This window comes from Streptopelia decaocto, assembly GCF_964273445.1.
Source record: "Streptopelia decaocto genome assembly, chromosome: 2".
Taxonomy (NCBI): domain Eukaryota; kingdom Metazoa; phylum Chordata; class Aves; order Columbiformes; family Columbidae; genus Streptopelia; species Streptopelia decaocto.
The window spans coordinates 116672533-116690640 of record NC_138655.1 but is presented as its reverse complement, the minus strand read 5'-3'; the positions used below and the strand labels follow the sequence as shown (position 1 = coordinate 116690640).

At 34.9% G+C, this 18108-nt stretch overlaps 1 protein-coding gene across 1 annotated transcript in view; it reads right to left on the bottom strand.

Moving 5' to 3' along the window:
- The window catches only part of KIF15 (kinesin family member 15), a 36042-nt gene that overhangs the window by 1517 nt on the left and 16417 nt on the right, over positions 1-18108 (bottom strand). The window contains 20 exon segments of the mRNA XM_082044395.1: positions 1-45; positions 352-483; positions 893-1058; positions 2597-2634; positions 3224-3296; positions 3992-4098; positions 4543-4707; positions 4958-5062; positions 6047-6193; positions 8269-8391; positions 9249-9353; positions 10324-10410; positions 10667-10742; positions 11177-11262; positions 12280-12430; positions 13502-13667; positions 14228-14333; positions 15080-15187; positions 16086-16280; positions 16593-16734. Of these exon segments, the coding sequence (XP_081900521.1) occupies positions 1-45; positions 352-483; positions 893-1058; positions 2597-2634; positions 3224-3296; positions 3992-4098; positions 4543-4707; positions 4958-5062; positions 6047-6193; positions 8269-8391; positions 9249-9353; positions 10324-10410; positions 10667-10742; positions 11177-11262; positions 12280-12430; positions 13502-13667; positions 14228-14333; positions 15080-15187; positions 16086-16280; positions 16593-16734 (2323 nt within the window).

The following is an 18108-nucleotide window of genomic DNA, read 5'->3' as shown; positions in this document are numbered from 1 at the left end:
TGATTCCTTCAAAAAAGCATTTTCAAGTCGTAGTTTTTCAGTCTCCTGTAAAACAGAAAAAACACGGGTATATTAAGGAAATCATACTCACTTCTTTCATATTTCTAATTAAGTGGTATCTACACTTGTTCAAGTATTTTATACACTATGTACCTGAGGAAATAAAATGGGGTGATTCTTGTCTGGGGCCTGTGAGGAGGCAGACCAGCCATGACCACCAAACTACACAAAATCAGAAATATCTACTATTACTCTCCAACAGAAGAGCAAGAATTTTAGTTTCCATTCTCAAAGCTTATCTCTCTTCTATGTCAGGCCATTACTCCATCTGTATTCTACTTGGCAACTCACCTCACTAAGTTTAGCGTAATCTTTCTTCAGTTTCACAAGATACTGAATCTTCTGGTTTAGGTTTTGATGACCAAGTAATTTCCCATTCTCCTCGGTAAGAGAGTTAACTCGCTTCCTCAGCAAGTCCATTTCCTGTAATAAATACATTGTGTACCTCTTAACTGCAGCCCCTCCTCCTTCCAGAAGAAATAGCTTCTTTACAACTATTGAAATGCTAAGATTTAAGTTTGTTGTAACATATGATGCAAGAGTTTGTTCATTCAGGACACACATATTTGTCTTATGTCTCCTTAGGTACTACACTAGATCCCTCTGAAGGAAAAAAGCACCATTTGATTTGTACTACAAATTACAACAGTGATTTCCATACCAAGAGTTCCACTAGTGCAGGAAACACCATTACAAATATCACTAAACTGCAAGACAAAACATTTTCAGAGGCAGTCTTTGATCACTGATTAATTCAGATTATCCAATTAGCAACAGCTCTACCTCTGCTGAATAAGATTCTGCTGTAAAGACAACAAAAAAATTATAGAACCTTTCTAATTCTGTCTCTCTCTTCATACATTTCCTCCAGTTTTGATCTAATTTCTTCTTTTTCATTAAATGCTTTCAGCTCCAAAGCTCTTGTTCGTTCCATCTCCAGAGTCATTTCAAGACAAGTGTTCTCTTTGATTTTGAGGGTGTTTTTGGTCTCTTCTAATCTGCCAATACAAAAGCATCATATAATATTAAACCCCAACATAAATGGCATACAACTGAATTAGTAAGTCAGCCTTGGACATGTAGGCAGCCTCTTCTAAAAATACCCTTTAAAGACAATTTATTTTCCCTAGAACTCAGTGCTAACAAAAGGAAAAACTACATTCTGCTTCACAGCTTGTTTGATGCAATCTCTTAATTGGTTGGTGTTTTGGAGTTGCTCTTCTTTTTGGAAGCATGCTGTTTCCATACAAGTCCACTCATGAAAGAAAACAGAAGCTTCACCTACAAGAACACTCAGAATTCATCTAAGGCAGGTAAATGTGCCAGATGAACTCTGCTTCTCTTCCAGTTTCTCCTAAATTGCTTGTTTGCATAGGACTTTTCCCCAACAGCCTTGTTGCTCAGAAACATCTCTGAACAGCTCAGAGGTGACCTGAGCCTGTTTGGCCCAGTTCCAGAAGGACCACCACTTCGGATAAGGTCTTGTCTGCTGAAAATGTTTTACCTCTATCACGCTCACATAATATTAAACCATGCCAAACTTAGCAGTCTGTCTACTGATCATAGGAACCTTAGTAGTTTTGCGTGTCTATTCAAATACGACAAAAATATTTCAATTTATGCAATCTTTTTTTTTTTTTTTTTTTCACTGAAGCCTGGTGTTAAAGACCTCCTAAATGAAAACAGTATTCACTTGCTGCATTTCTCAAGACATTTTCTTGGTGACAAAAGTGTCTTTTTCCTTTTTGTACAATATTTGTTTGTATGAGACACTGTGGCACTGTTATAAAGGGTATTTCAGAGACCAGACAGGTATGAAAAACCCAATGAACTGAATAGCAAAATAACCCCTAATTAAGTCTTGGGTTTCCGGAGAACTTAGTTATTTTAAAAGTAATTTATATTATGTGCATAAAAACGGTCTTCATCCTTAAAAAAAGTTATTTACATTTAATCGAATACTTTCTACATAAGTAACACAAATATTAGGAGATTCAGCCACTGTGAATCCTGAAGCAATACAGATTAGGAGAAGAATAACAGAAGCAACATTTTCTCTAACAATAAACAATTTTTGTTATTCAAGTTGAAGAACAAAAATTAAAACATAAAACCCTCAAATAATTAGATTAAGTTTAAAATTATAAACTATTTATGATATTAATAAAGAACAGTATTTAAATTAATTCTGATACAGAATGTACTTAGAATCAACTGCATATAAAATAATTCAAAAATGATAATTTTCAACAATTCAGAATGTCCCTTCCAATTTAAGATTCTTATGGTTCTACCTATTTCAGAGCATTTTCCTGATATAACGCTGCCCTTTTATAAAATAATAGATAGTAATAGATGCTACTACCACCTACTGATGAGAAAGAGTAAGAACTCAATGTGTCTTGCAGAAGTGTAAACATTTCCAAATTACATCTTCTATAGTTTTAGATCTTGGACTTCTATTGTTAAATATACCTTTTTCGTATTAATGAGTTCAATACAAGCCTCCAGTTCAATGAACGATATTTAAACTTACTCTGCTTTGATTTTCAGCATCTCCTCCATTGCTTTACTCTGTAAAAGTTCAAAAATATTAAATTCTTAATGTTTAATGTTTTGATACATATATTTAAAATTATTTGTCACTTAACTGGTGCTATGTATCTCATTCCATATCCTACCCTAATCTTCCTACTGCCCGATAACCCTCATCTCTAACATTCACTGTAAGTTCATCTCTTTGCTATATGCACACATTTCAAATTTCACACCAGTACAAATGACCCACAGCGATATCTCTGCCCATTCGTACACAGCAGAGCAAAGGGTTGTAACAGGGGGTTGTTCTTCTCTTTGGGAGATCTGTGGCAAGCTCTGCTGCAGCTTTGGCAGAGCCTTGACATCAGCAAGTGACACAACCTTCACTTTCCAACTCTGTGGAGATGAGTCAGGTTTAGGGATCTGAATTGGTTTTTGTTTATTGTGCATTCTGACACCCAGTTCATTGCTGTTAGACCAAGACAGAAACCTTAAGTTTCAGGGTCTGTGTCTGTTAGAATTCACTACAAATCAGTGTTTGTTTCACTGCCATGAAACAGAAGAAAATATGTTAATGCCACACAGTGGGGAAACAGCAACTAACATGAGAAGGGTAATAATATACCTTGGCCAGTCGTTCTTCAGCAATCTCCTCCTCTTTCTCTTTGAGGTACTGAACATCAGGATGTTTCTGATCACTAGGAAATCCAAGAATAAAGAAAGTTTCTCACAAACAGAAGAAACCAGTTGTAAAAACATCATCTTATCCAGATCAAACCAGTAAGTGTGTGTAGCTGTCTTGATACATGTTCATACTCAGAATACTAAACATCATGAAACAACTCTGGAAGGGTTTAAACTTTTATATTCCAAGAACATCACATTAACCTTTGTTAGAGTATAGAGAAACTAATGTTTTAATGCAGACAATTAGAAATGTAACAACTCTGCAACTGTATGTTAGACAGGTTCAGGACTGAGGTAAATGTTTTGTTATTTAATGATGTTCACATGCAGACTGCAGAAAGTAACTCCTTCCTACAAGATCGTTGTTCAGTAGTCTTGCCAAGTTAAGGAAAAAGGTTGGGGTTTCCTATCTACTGAATCCATAACTGCATGAGTGATATGGCAATACATAATATACAGAAATGGCTGTGTATTTTACATTCTATTTCCATTTTTTTAATAAGAGCTTGTTATATTCAAGAATTTGTGATCTAAAGGCAATAAACTTACAAGCCAGTAAGCAACTTTCATAGAAAAGGCTGAGTCAATCTCTAATTATACAATTAATATGCAAGATTGTATTTGAAATAAAAACTGAAAATTTATTTACCTTAAGCTAACGTGCTTCCAGTCAATACAGTTTTTTGTTTGTTTTATTTTACTTTACCTGTTCTTGCTCAGTCTCTGAGCTTCTACAAGGCTCTGTAAGTTCCTGTTGTTCTCCACCAATATCTGCATTTCCAGACGCATGTTCTCCAACTCATTTAATTGTTCCTAAGCCAGTGAAATCAGAAACATCGTATTTGAAGACCAAATTGCAATTCCCGTTTTCATTTCCAGTTGAGCATATTTTTGAGTAAAACAGAACACAAAACTATTTCTCAGAAAACAACCACAGTTCTCTGGCAAAGATCTGCATCACTGTTCCATTTACAGTTTTATTAGAAACTTGATTTAGATTAAGTCAGAACAGTTTCATCAGCAGAAATAACATTACCATTTGACAATAATGAATATGAAACAGCTCAGTCCTTGGGAAAATGAGACATATGGACATGTCAAGCAAGTTGCCGCTATTTGCTGCCAGCCTAGGTAAAGAAAAGACCAAGAACTGCCTTCCTGCTTTAATGAACAGACTTCTAAGCAGAGCTCATTAAAAATCTGAATTCTGTCTTATTTTAACCTTACAAATTGCCTGTAGAGATTAATGCACAGTACCTTCAGCCTTAAAATTTCATCATTTTTAGCTCTTCGTTCTTCATTCAGTTCATGTACAAGGTGCTCCAGGTTTATTGCAGAAGCCCTCCGATCAGCTATTTCTTGCTCATGAGTTTCCAAGAGCTTTACCAAGTTCACATCAAAATTGGGGGGAGTTTTCGGACACTGGCAAGTTAAAAGAAACAAACCCCACAAACTCTTAGTAAAGATCTGTTTCCCCTAAGTGTTGGTTACATGTTTTATTACTTATTTGGAGACATATGTTAAATTCCTGGCAGACAGATCATCAATAATACATTTCTCAATACATTGTCATTTCTGGTCCCAGCCTGAAGTCATGCTGTAAAGTTTATTAGTCCTTTTCAACGAGTTTTAACAGTTATTGCAATGAAAATGTTTCTTTCAAATGCTATACCTGAGGAAATGTTACTGAAGATGAGTCCACAAAGCAATCTATTTGCTTCATTTTTAGTTCATATTCATTCTTCCTCTTCTCCAGTTCTTCTGTCATTTTGTGCAACTATTAGAAACCCCAATTAGAATTAAATTAGCTCATAATACACACAAAATATTAAAGAAAAGAGCAGCCATCTATTTTGAGCAACCTTTCATACACAAGTTATATTAGATTACCTTAGACTTCACTTTCATAATTTTATATATTTATGTTATAACTGTTAGTGGTTCAATAGTTGCATGTAACAAGCATTTTCTGAAAGTCCATATACACTATATACTGTATACTGTGTAGTCAATCTGAATTTTGCTCTTGTTTGTATTTTATTTTTTTGCCTTGCTAAACACAATCTACCTTTCAAAGGGCTTGCTAGGACAAAAACTATTATGAACTTTCCTGGCAAATGTTATTGATCAAAACATGATTTGAAACAAACCAAGATTTGACTGGTATAGATATAATCAGTTTCCTCAAAGATAATATGCTAACATTACAAAAAGACTCTTCTTTTAAAAAAAACTTATGAGAGTTTTTGCCAATACAAATATATTACTTAGCCCTATGACAGCTGTGACAACTGAAAATAAAATTTAGACAAAGGCTTAACATAGCTATTTGGTCTGCAAAAGCTCCAAATCACTCGCAGATTGCATATCTTAGAGCTCAAAAATTATCTCTGTTACATAATTATAGTTTGCGGATAAGTATTAAGCAGAGGAAAAAGTAATCCCCTAGGTTACACTGCTGATAACCTCAGGTTCCTCTGTTATTATAGGTACTGATAATTTTACTCTGCTTTTAGAGTACGTATTTTTGTATCTCTAGACAAAGTATTGAAAAGTTATCTAGCCTTTGTTCAGAAATTTTGAACTACTACTACTACTACTACTACTACTACTTTGCTTTTACAGGAAGGAGCACTGCTTTTCACCAAGAGTACTGTGTACAACATGCTCTAAAATTCCAAGTAAAACCTTTTCCACAAGCTACAGTTAACCACAGCTACCTCCCAAGGAGCTAATTATCAGAAGAATTTCCTTGTTTTACCTGTTCCTTGAGTTCCTGGATTAGAGCTTCTTTCTTTGTTATGTCTTCCTGGGCACACTGAAGCAATGAATCATGTTTCTTAGAGGCCTCTGTCAGACTTATCAGCTGCTCAGTGGTATGATGCAAGTCTTCACACAAAAGGTCTCTCTATTTTAAGTCATTGGATGAATTAAGAAAAAAAATGTCAAAGTTATTACTCTAAAGAAATTGTTTAGAGATATTTTGGCATTGTTGCTAAGATTGCTAACAGCTACAAGCATGTCCCCTTCCCTTCTACTTATATAAATTTTTCATTTTAGCATGTTTTCCATGTCCATTGTCTTGGTTGCAGAACAAAAATGAGAATTTTTCTACAGTGTAGCTACAGCTAATACTTGTGGGAGATACTTGGAATCAACCACTGTTTTAAAGCATAAGGTATACTTAAAAAGAGATACAATTCTTTAAATAAGAATTCAGAAAAGAATACATAGATTCTAACCTATGCTGAATTAGTGATTACAGCTTTTTTTAGTACACTGCTATTCTGTAGATACCTCTGGATTTATTCTAGGATCGAGACTCCCACTCTGATAGGACATCAAACCTACACAAGGTGTGTTAAAATAAAAAGTACCATTTCTCCTTCTAGGTTAAGTGTCACCTTGTATTAGTTCTTGTCCAGTAAAGAAAGCACGAAGGAAATTAATAACTGACGTACAAAGTCAAAGGAGGAACACTATGATTTTATCAGGAGCCACACCCACAAACACCACTGATCCATTTGGCAGGCAACTCAGTTTAGGATTCCAGAATGTCAAATTTAGATATGACCATGTCCTGGTTTTGCTAAAAACAAGACCAGTTGCTCTTTTAATGAATTTTCCTTTCAGCTAAGTTCTTCTATATAACTGCACTTTTCTGATTTTGGCTGCATGTTTTTTCAGACACTCTTCGTTCTTGAGCTGATAACAGTAGCAGTGGTATGCAGAAAAGGCCCAGGTTTAGACTTATTGCTACAGCAGCTAAGTTCACTGATAAATTTTGTACATCTCATAAGTGAGAGGGATGTATTTGCAAGGAGGGGCAAACAGAACAGGTGACTAAAACTGACCAACTGAGTATTCCATCCCATATACATCATATACCCTACAAAAGCAGAAGATCATGAGGGTCTCACTCTCTTCAGCTGTGGCTGGTATCTGAAGAGGACCCTGCCTGTCATGTCTGAGATCCCAGGCCTGGATCCAGACCCTGCATCCCTGAATCCAGTTCTGGTTTGCTGTAGAGTCCAGCCCAGGACTTCCAGGTGCCTGCCCTGCAGCCGCCGGAGTGGCCCTGGCTCCCTTGCTGTGCTGCCCGGGGAAATTCAAGATTGGTTTTGTATGTTTTGTATTATTTTCTCCATTTATTAGTAGCATTAGTAAAGCATTTTTAACTTTCCCAACTTGCAAGTCTCTCTCCCTTGTCCTCCTATTACCTTTCCTTACTGGGGAGGGTGGGGGGTTAACAGAGAGCATCTGCCATGGTTTATTGTCGCCCTGCAGTAAACGGTGGCAGACCATGAATGAAGAGAGGGGAAATTTATTTCAGAATGTTTTTTGAGAAGCAAACGCTACTCTGGAAGACTTTATTCGTGCTATTTGATTGGACTAATATGTAATGTGGCAGATGATCTTGTAGCAATTACTTGTAAGGAGATAATAGTGGCTTAGACTGATGAACATGTTCACCAAAATAATAGTAAGAGCAGTAACAGGAAAGACAAAGTTACAGAAAGATACAGTTTTAAAAAGCAAAACTGCAGTTGGATCAGTCATGCATCCTAAATCTGTTTCCAGCAGGTGGAGCTTTCAGTTAAAATTACGAGTAAAGAAAAAATGTTACTGAATATAGCAGCAGTGGTAGAAGAGATAATATTAAATATAATATATTCTTCTATCTTCTAATTTTACCATTACATTTAGCTGATGGCTCCTTAGTGGCCTTAACAAAATTAAACCAGGCTTTTAGCATAGGCTTTTCTGAAGTAGCTTATAAAATATTTATGTCAAGTAATGTGATAATTTAACAGAATTTGTCAGGTATCTCATGAAAAATTCCTCTAAGAGCAGCTTAACTAGCTTTAGTTTGAACTAAAATGAGGTTAAATTTTACACAAGTACTTTAAGCAAAACCACATCCGATTGGTCTGTTGAACAAGTAATAGTAAATAGTAATATACCAACACTAAATGTTTTTACCTCAATATTATCAGCTATTTGTTTTCTCTCCAAAGCTTCTCTCAGTTCTTCAATCTTCTTTTCTTGATCCTCTATGATTACTTTGCTTTCTTCTTTTGCAGCCAGAACAAGATTATACTTGCACTACGAAAAGGATTAAATTAAATTTTAGAATATTTTAGGAAAACATTTTATCAAAGAAAGCGGGCAAAACTAATACAACTAACTGTATATCACAAATCTTATTATGACAACTACAAACATTTAAAATCTCAGTGTCAATGACTAAAATCAGAATGATATATCATAGTTGCTGAATTGTACAAACTATGTTATTAGAAATGAGTTGTCAGAACAATAGAAAACGATTATTAATTTAATATGTATTAGCCACCACAATACATATTAACCACTACCACAATTATTCAGAAAACCATGTAGAAATCCATGTAGAAATCTGTCTCATCAACATTTTGTCTGTAGAACCTTTTGAATTCATAGTTCATACATTTACAGTACCTAGAGCATTCTGTTGGTTGCAGATTGCAAACCAGACCTATTTTAATAAAGACACATCATATATATTAATTGCTATTCAAATTTCTAGTTTTAGTTCTTTGTTTTCAGATGTAGAACATATTAATATCAGCAACATAAAAATTCACTTCCTCAAAAATTAATTTACAATTCGGCTTCAGTTGTTGAGGTCTTAAATTGCCAATTTCTGAGAATATCTAAGTGTGACTGTCAGCTGAGTGTAGTTTACAGGATGTGAACAGGTCCCTTTAGAGACACTGCTCTTTACCCACCCTGTGGAAAGAGTTCAGTTTTCAAGACAGCCTTAGGCATAAAATGTTCACAAGATTTCCACATGTCAAAACAAAGAAGTTTCTTTCTAAAATGCTACAGCAAGTTACACTGTTCAAGACCCATGATAAGACATGTCGTTGCCTTCCATTTCTGAAAAACTATGCCATGTCCTTCAAAATGACAGAACATACATTTATATCCTCAAGCTCTCTTGTCAGCCCATCTATGGATTCAGTTTTGTGATTAATTGAAGATCTCAGCTCCTGGATCTGTCTCATCAAGTCAGTTACAACTTCCTGAAAAAAAAAAAAATAAAAAGTAGTAAATCCTGATACATTAGATATATATACACTCTACACATTTTATTACTGGACTTTTTTTGGTGTTTAATTTCTCAATCCCAAATTTCAAACAGCTATTTGAAAATGAGGCCTCAATATGCACATGTAAAGGAGTAACAGGAAATTTGCTGTTAAATCACTGGCTTTTGTTCTAAGCACTTACATAAAGAATTAAACAACCTGCTGTGTTCATTTGAAGACTAGTCCTCTGATTTAGTCTCAGGCTGTAATGGGTTTCTAATAGAAGTACTATATCTTGAGGTTACATTTGTTTGTAATGGAAAAAGGCATATTCAAGAAACACCAGTGCACTGACAATATCAGATTCTTCTGACCTTATACATGACAATTTTTTTGGTTTAGCATGGAAAAAGCAAGAATTATCAATGCATCATGCTGGATAATAAACACTGTGATTTCTTATGCCTGTTTTACGTACAGTGTAAATGCTTGTACTACAGAAACTTTTCCTATTTAAGCTTTCAGACCACCAGAGTAGTCTTGTCATGCAAAAATGCTTTCATTTTATTAATAAAGACAGTCACAGTCACATTAATATATCAACTTTCTTACCTTTTCTATTAGCCCATTACGACATGACACTGACTGGAAGGCCATATTAATCTCAGGGGAATTATGCACCATTTATGCATTGAATGTTTTGTCCAATAGACAGCTTTACCTGGATTGTTTTTTTATTTAACCTTCAGTTATCTTGTGTTTTCTCTGAATGCACAACCAGTTTCCTGCTATTCTGCAAACTCCATGCCGGTAAAAGGTAGAATTTATTTTACCTAGATACACAGCATGATTGCATAGAATCACAAAATTACTAAGTATCACAGAAATGGTCTGGGCTTTCAACTCTACCACAAAACATAGTTACCTGCGAAACCAGGTATCAGTAACAGAAATAAGCACAAACCTTATCTGCATCATTTGTCTTCTTCAAAGAAACAATAAACTCTTGAGCAGCAGCCAGCTCCTGTTCCAATTTCTGCAGTTTTGCTTCCTAGAAGAAATAATAATTGTGAAGGAGAGATTTAATTACTTTTAAAATATGATTTGTAAAGCACAAAGCCATGAAAAAATGTGAGGAACTAAGTTGTTTACCTTACCATAAAAATTAAGCAGTAGTTTAACAAAACAATCTGAAAATTGAGTGCTCTATATTTATTTTGCTGATAGTCTATGAACAGTCAGTTCACCGGTAAAATTGCTATTAATCCACAAACACATGATTTAGTCATTAAATTCTGTTGTTGTACCTGCTGCTCACATCGTGTCACCATTTCAGAGGATGGTTTCTCCACTTGACCTTTTCCAAGTACTTTCAAGAGCTCCCTGGAGAAGAAAACATATTTCTCATGAGAAATATAATCAGAACATAAGAGGGCTTTAGCAAGAATCAAGTCACATAAGTTTATTCTTATTTGCACTTAATTTTTGAAGAGTTCTTTAACTATTAACTTCTCAGTGCTATACAAAAGACTAATGGTTCAGTTACTAGCCATACACTGCTATCAGTAGTGGAACTTTATCTTTGATATGAAAAAAAGCATACTTGTAATAAAATTACATTTGTCGTGTTAATTGCATACATTAAAATGAAGTGTTGCTCTAAGTTGGATAAAATAAAAAAAGCTCATTATGTAATCACCTCCACCCAGCTGGGGAAAAATACCTCTACAAACAGGATCCTCCTCCAAATACAAAACCTAGCACAGGACACCACCAAAGTCAGACAAAAATAAGCCCCACCACTCATTAGAACTTACTTTGAATTGTTTTCTTTGTCTTCTTGTAATTGTAATGTTAGTTTTTCATTATGTTCTTTTTCTGTTTTCAGGAGTTTCAAAAGGTTCTAGAATATCAAAATATATGCTGTTATAATGAGTTACAATGTAAGGTCTTTAGAATAATTTAAACCAAAATTAAATCTAAACAAACTCTTAGGATGACTAAAAAAAACCCCAAAAACCTTAGATGGAAACAAAGATCTTTAGCTTTGTCCCAGACAAGTTCAAAAGTGAACTCTTATTTATATTAAGCAATCAGATCTTTTTACTGGCCATCAATGATGATTTCATATAGCTACAAAGTTCTTCCATATCCAAGGCTTCAAAGGGGGAAAATAGAATTTTCAACTGTATACTTATCTGGGGAGACTTTTCAAATTCTAACCAGGAGTTCAAGATATTGGACTATAAGGAAAGGAATTAAAAAGACTAATTTTCATCCTGTCAGTATTCCTTTAAACACCAAAAAGGAAAACTTACAGCAAACTTGCTGAGCAGGCACGGTGTACACTGCAGAAAAGCAGGCAAAATCATTTGCAAAAGCCCTTGAGCAACCTTACTGCTGTTCTGCAGTCGCTGCAGCCTGACAGGCTTTCAAGGACAGCATCAACTCAATTGCAGGAGAGCGATCCACCACAAAAAGGCATAGATCATTTTAACAAGATCATATCCACTATGAAAATTTTTTAGAAACTGCTTTGTAAAGACAGAATAAGTAAGCTAGTCTTAAGCTAGCACCAAGAGAAAAGGTTACCAGTATTTATTTCGGTGTCAGGATTCTTTTCCAAAGAAGTTTCTTGTTCCTTTACTAATTAACCCATCTCTCTCAACATTCCCATAACCATTTCTTCAGCCTAAAAACCTCCTACTTCATCATGCTATTTGGATATTACTTGTAGCCTGCATTTGCAAAAATCTTGCAGTAAGTTTTACTTAATTTTGGGTACATCTTCCAAATGAGATCACCAGGAAACTTGTTATTACCGTGGAATCTAGCACTGATGATACAATAACAGAATTAAACAATCTGGCTACATGAGGAACCATATAATAAAGTCCTTTAAAAGTCTTGACTGTCTTACACAAAGCTCAGTTTTCATTGTTTCAGCTTCTTGGTTTCTGTCCTTAAGCTGTTGCTTCAGTTGATCTGTCTCAAACTTCGCTACTTCTTGTAAATTGTCATAGTCATCCTGCAGGCTTGCTTTTTCTTCAAGAATCTTTTCATGTTCTAGCCTTTATAAAAACAAAAAAGCCACCCACAAGATTAAGGATAAGGGCTTGTTTCACTATAAAAATACTCCAATCAATTGTATTTTATAATCTTCAGAAAATATATAGAACACAGTTATTTTAGAAATAAGTAACTGACATATATGGTAACTTTTTAAAGTCAGAAACTGTAAAATTATGAAGGAAATTTAAGTGGCATTGTCAGATAAGGCAGAGAACTCATTCTGATCCCCAGAAATAATTTACTTCTTACAAAATTCTATAGACATTTCAGTTACTCTGTCTTAATAAAGACCTTTTTTGATTGAACTCTGCTAGAATGATCCTGAGTCCTTCATCTGCTAAGATGATATCATGCTTATTTATCCCATATAAAATCTTTATATATTCTGGGCACATCTGTGTTATTTCCTTCTAAATTGTTACTCTGAAAACTTATTTCATTTGATCTTTCACAGAAATGAAAAGCAAAGAGGGGCAAATGAGCTGCTAAACAAGTGTTAGGATTCATGTTATTAATGGAGAATCTACAGAAAGAACATCCTCCAAAGTCACTACTTCTGCTATTACAGAAGGCATCAACGAAACCACAACATTCAGTTTCAATTTCAGGTTTCCAGTCTCACAATGCATCACTCGAAAAATGACTTCAGCTAAGACATGACCCTCTATAATGCACTAATGTGGTTAAACTTCCCATGAAAACAAAACAAAGCAAACCCCCAAACAACAAACCACAAAACCAAAACCCAACAAAATAAACAAAACCCAACAACAACAAAACTCAACATAACTAAGCTACACTAATGATTAAAAATCTCACTGGTTTTCATATCCCAATAATAATGTAAGTTGTTGCATACAACATAACGAGCATTTCAGGTTTCAATAGTGAAGCTTCAGTTTATTTTTATAGTTTCTTTCTGCTTGTATTTTTAGAGCAGCATCACTGCAACACCTTCTTGTGACCAGACTGAGAAGTAGCACTTTCATTTTTAAGACAAAATTGGAAAAAAAACAAAGAACTATGCCTCTTCAGTTACTTAAGTTTTGGAGATCAGTAAGTTTACATACCTGACGCTGTCCAGCTGGAACTGTACATCCATATGTCTACCAGAAAGCTGACTCATTTCTTTCTCTTGCTTTTCCCTAAAGGCACTATATTCTGATTTTACAGCAGACAGCTCCTTGTCTGCAGACTGCAGGACAATGCGCAAGTCGTAGACTTCACTTTTTAATACTGTCAAAAACCAAACATATTTTACATGTTATTTGGAAAACTGCGCTAGATATAGGACTTGTAACACTACAGAACATCCTGGGAAAGTCTCACATGACTTTCCACATTTTTAGTGGAATTAACCTTGAAGGTAACACACAAAAGTAATTTGTAAATGGAAAAGGTCAATGAAACATTGACTTTAAGAACTAAAGAGTATAGGCAGAATTAAAAACATTCCAGAGGATATTCACTGCATTTCCATAGACCAATATAGGACTTTCCTGTTATTTTTAGTTAGTATTTTCCTTTTAAAATACTGTATCCTGTACTCCCTTCACATTCAGACTGAAAAGAGAACCATTTTCAATATTGTATACTGTGCAAGATTGGGCAGAGAAAAGCTATTTTGTAAGTATTAGAGATCTTTTTCTATAAGATAAAAAAAGAAAAAAACCAAAACCAAACCAGTATGACTTTAACATCTTAAATCCAATTAGTTACTCAAGACGTGCTATTGTTGATTCAAAGTATTAAGACACCTCAGAACTTCATATGAAATTTCAATGTTACGGACTTACTATCAGTCTTGCTTTGACTGTCTTGAAATTGCTTTTCAAGCGATTTTATCTGTTCAAGGAGGTCCTGACGCTCTTTACTCCAGTCATTCCTTTCAGATGAAAGAAGCTTGAGAAGAGAAGTAAAATTTTTAAATGGAAGGAAATGCAGGAGAGACTAAGTCATAGTGCTGTAACAATAATAAAGTATTAGAGAATTTAATCAGCTGATTACAAATGCAAGATGCATTTTTCTTTAAATTTGATATTTGACAAATCTGAAATCCATAGAAGTCAAAGAAAAAAAAAAATTATTTCAATATAGCCGAAGACATTACCTTACCTAAAAAGTTCAAAAGCAACCCACAGCTTAGGAACTGAGATCTACATCTGAACAGAGCTATCAGAAATGAGACTGACCTGGGAAGAAAACAGGCCTTATTTCCTTTCTGATGTTAAATCAAATCTAGCAATTAAGGAAGACTTGTGAATTGGAGAGTAAGGATATTTCAGTTCAGTTCCAACTGAGGCAAGTAGTATTTTCAGCATTCCAAAGTTTAAAATTTCCTTGTGACTATTGCTGTTTTCCAGAAATCACGCAGTTGTCCAAAACTAAGCACATACATCTTGAGTGTCTATTTGCTTATATTTAAGATCAAGCAGGCTCAGAATCACAACATTTAAAACAAAAACCTCAAACCTGCAGTGTTACGTTAAATGAAGACCTTATCTTCCTGCAATGCCCTGAGCTGTCACGCTATGTAAATTTTTCAAAATCAAAATGCAAGTAACACTGCAGACCTCACAGACTGTGGTAGATATCACCTTGCCGTATCTCACACTCACATATAGCCCTGTATTACATTGTACTCTCACCTCCTGTATTTGTGCAGAATGATGCTCCAGTTTATTAATATGCTGCTGAAGTTTTATATTTTTGCTTTCCTCTTCATCCAGCCTTGTTTGCATTGTGCTCAGTTGCTCCTGTGACACAACAGACGCTCAAAATTAGAACACCCATCTACCAGTTATTCTCACATGCCATATGGCAGTCTGTGCATATTAAATATAAAAATATCAACTACTTTCTTTTTTCATGACCTGAACCAACAGAAAACAGAACATTCAAAAATAAACTGGTAGCTCAAGTAGCCGATTTCACCTATTACTAGATAAACTGTCAAAACACAAGAAAGTCCATCAGGGAATACAAGGACTGAATCCAATAAACATTTAGTTTTCAGACTCATCTTTATCTTGGAGAAATAAGACTTTTAAAAAGAAGTTATTAGAAATATACACTAGCTAAATTCCTTGCAGGATCTCTGCACCATGGTAAGCATCAAATAAGGGTTTTGGGTGTCATACCATGGTTTTACATGCACTCAAGCTAATTCCAGCTTCTAGAGGGTAGTTCAGGTAGCTTTGTAGCATTCTCAATGTGACAAAAGACCTTCCCTGCCCTTTAGGTTAGATATAAGACAATTAAGGTATTTAACAGTGGACAAGCAATATTTGGCAGGTTTCTTCAAATAATGAAGTTTATATTTTAAGCTTGGGTAATGTGCCACATGTAGCTGTCACCAGAAACTTAGAAATAAATTTCCTCAGAAACAAGTTATCAGGTTAAAAAAAGTTTAAATGTCCTGTGTTTCTTAAACTACTTACAATAATAAACTCTCAAATCCCTATCAGTATTTTCATTGTAAGTCCTCTTAAGTGCAATGTATAGTTAGAGAATTGTTTAGTGAAGCCTTAACAGCTTCAGTTTCCCACGCAAATTATAATATATTTGGGCAGGTTGGCGAGGAAGTATTTCATGCCAAAACCTTCGTTATTATAAAGTTACACATACACTTCAGTTTTTATCCAGAACAATCACCTGTGCCACTTTAAGCTCCTCAGCAATGGCCTCATACGCTTGTTCATTCATCTCTGGGGGAACTGGCTCTTTCAAAATGTCATCCATCACTTCAGAACACTGAAAATCTTCAGAATGGTAATCCAAAATTTCTGGGCTTATTCGCGGCACAAGGCGAGATCTTAGCTGGTAAGCTTTTGTTGGAGTGGTTATGTTCTGTTATAGAGATTACAAAGCAGTCTTTATTTTAACTGTAAAATGGAACTAAGACTTTGGCTGGTATTGTACTTCATAGTTCTATAAGCAGAATAATGAAATAAAATGCTCAAAGTGGTTAGTTCTAAGTCACTACACTTTTTCAGATTTGTCACTTGATTACAGCAGCAGACATTCAGTAAGTATTTCAGAACAAAAAAGCAGCGTATCTGCTTTATCACATATGGATTACATGCCAGAACACTAGTTACGTTAAGGATCATACAACTCAGGAGTAAGTATGGCTGGTTTTAAATAAACTTATCATCATACCTTCAGAGTTTCTCTATGTAGTTTATGTAACTGAGAGACTTCTCGGCGCTTGTGTGCTTTGGTTGCTTCCAGAATGTTTTCAAGATGCTGGTTTGCTTTCCGAAGGGATTGAAGCTCCGATTGCAGTTCCATGTGCTCTTTCCTGTTTAGTAAGCATTTTACTACTGTCAAAAACCACTCCATCAGTTTGCCCTCCTACCAGTATGAATAAACTGCACTACTGCCAATGAGCAAACTGAAGCTGAACTTTCACCCAAACACTGAAATACATTATTTTGAGAAGAAAGCCACCAGCACTGTATTAAAAAGTTAAAAGAACCCCGCAGCTAAGAAGCTTATTTGTGCTTGCATAATGAAGCAAGCAGATGGATAACTAAAAGTGTCAGAAAAAAATCCATTACACGGTATGAAATAAGCTGAGAGCTCTGCAATTCCTTTTATGAGAAAGTGATATCATCCATACCAATACGGTTTTAAGCTTTAAAAATGTTATCCAGTTATATGGGAAGTCTGAACTGGTGCTTGGCAGGATTAAAGAAAATCCTTTAAAGATTTTTTTTTTTTTTTGGAAGTGCTTCTCTGTTAAGATTACTTTGCCCTCTAAGAGTACTTTAACTGAAATCCAACAGTTGAGCAGAAATTTAGGAAGAATTTTCATTATGTATTTTGCAGAGCTACATGCTGTTACTCTGATAGTTGGCCTTACTGACATAATTGTAGGGTCAAAGTCTACAGACAAAAGGAAATATACTATTTCATCTTTTGGCAGTTTAACGCTATCACTTTTCCCTTGTGTTTTTAGAGTTTCCAACAAAAGTTATGGATTAGAATAGAACTTTAGTTCTGACTGCTATTGAACAACGGAAAAATAAGCATACATTGATTTTGTGAAATTGTTACATTTTACTCTACTTATTCAGATACAGAATACCATTACACTTGCATGTAAAACGAAGCATTTTGTTACTCTGAAGCTGAAAACGAGTTTAAAATTTAGTGAAATCAAGAGGTGAATCCAGAGGCTCAGAAAGATGCTTCTGTTTGACTGCAATCCACGAAGAAAGTGACAATAAAACGCATACCTACTATCAGGAAAGCAAAACATGCACAAAACATGTGATACATGAAACAGGAATATGCCAAATTGTCAGGAAAATAATATATGAGGATATAAACAAACTATTGTAACTAATGATACAGGACAACAGATGGGTTGCTGAATTGATAAACTCAGTAGATCCTAACGCTAACATTTAGAATGTGCATAGGATTTGTTACTCAGAAATTTAAGAATAAAAACACAAAGTCATAAAATTGCACGAATGAGGAAAAAGAACATTAAAAAGCTACTTTGCAACAACAACAACAAAAAGCGAAGAGGCAAAAATTGACATATCTTATGCCGATGCTTCTAGAACCACTCTAGATTCACCAAAATTAATAAAAATCAACATTAGGTAGAACAAAAAAATAAATACAATTAAAAAAAAAAAATCAGGTCCCTTTAGCCTTCTAG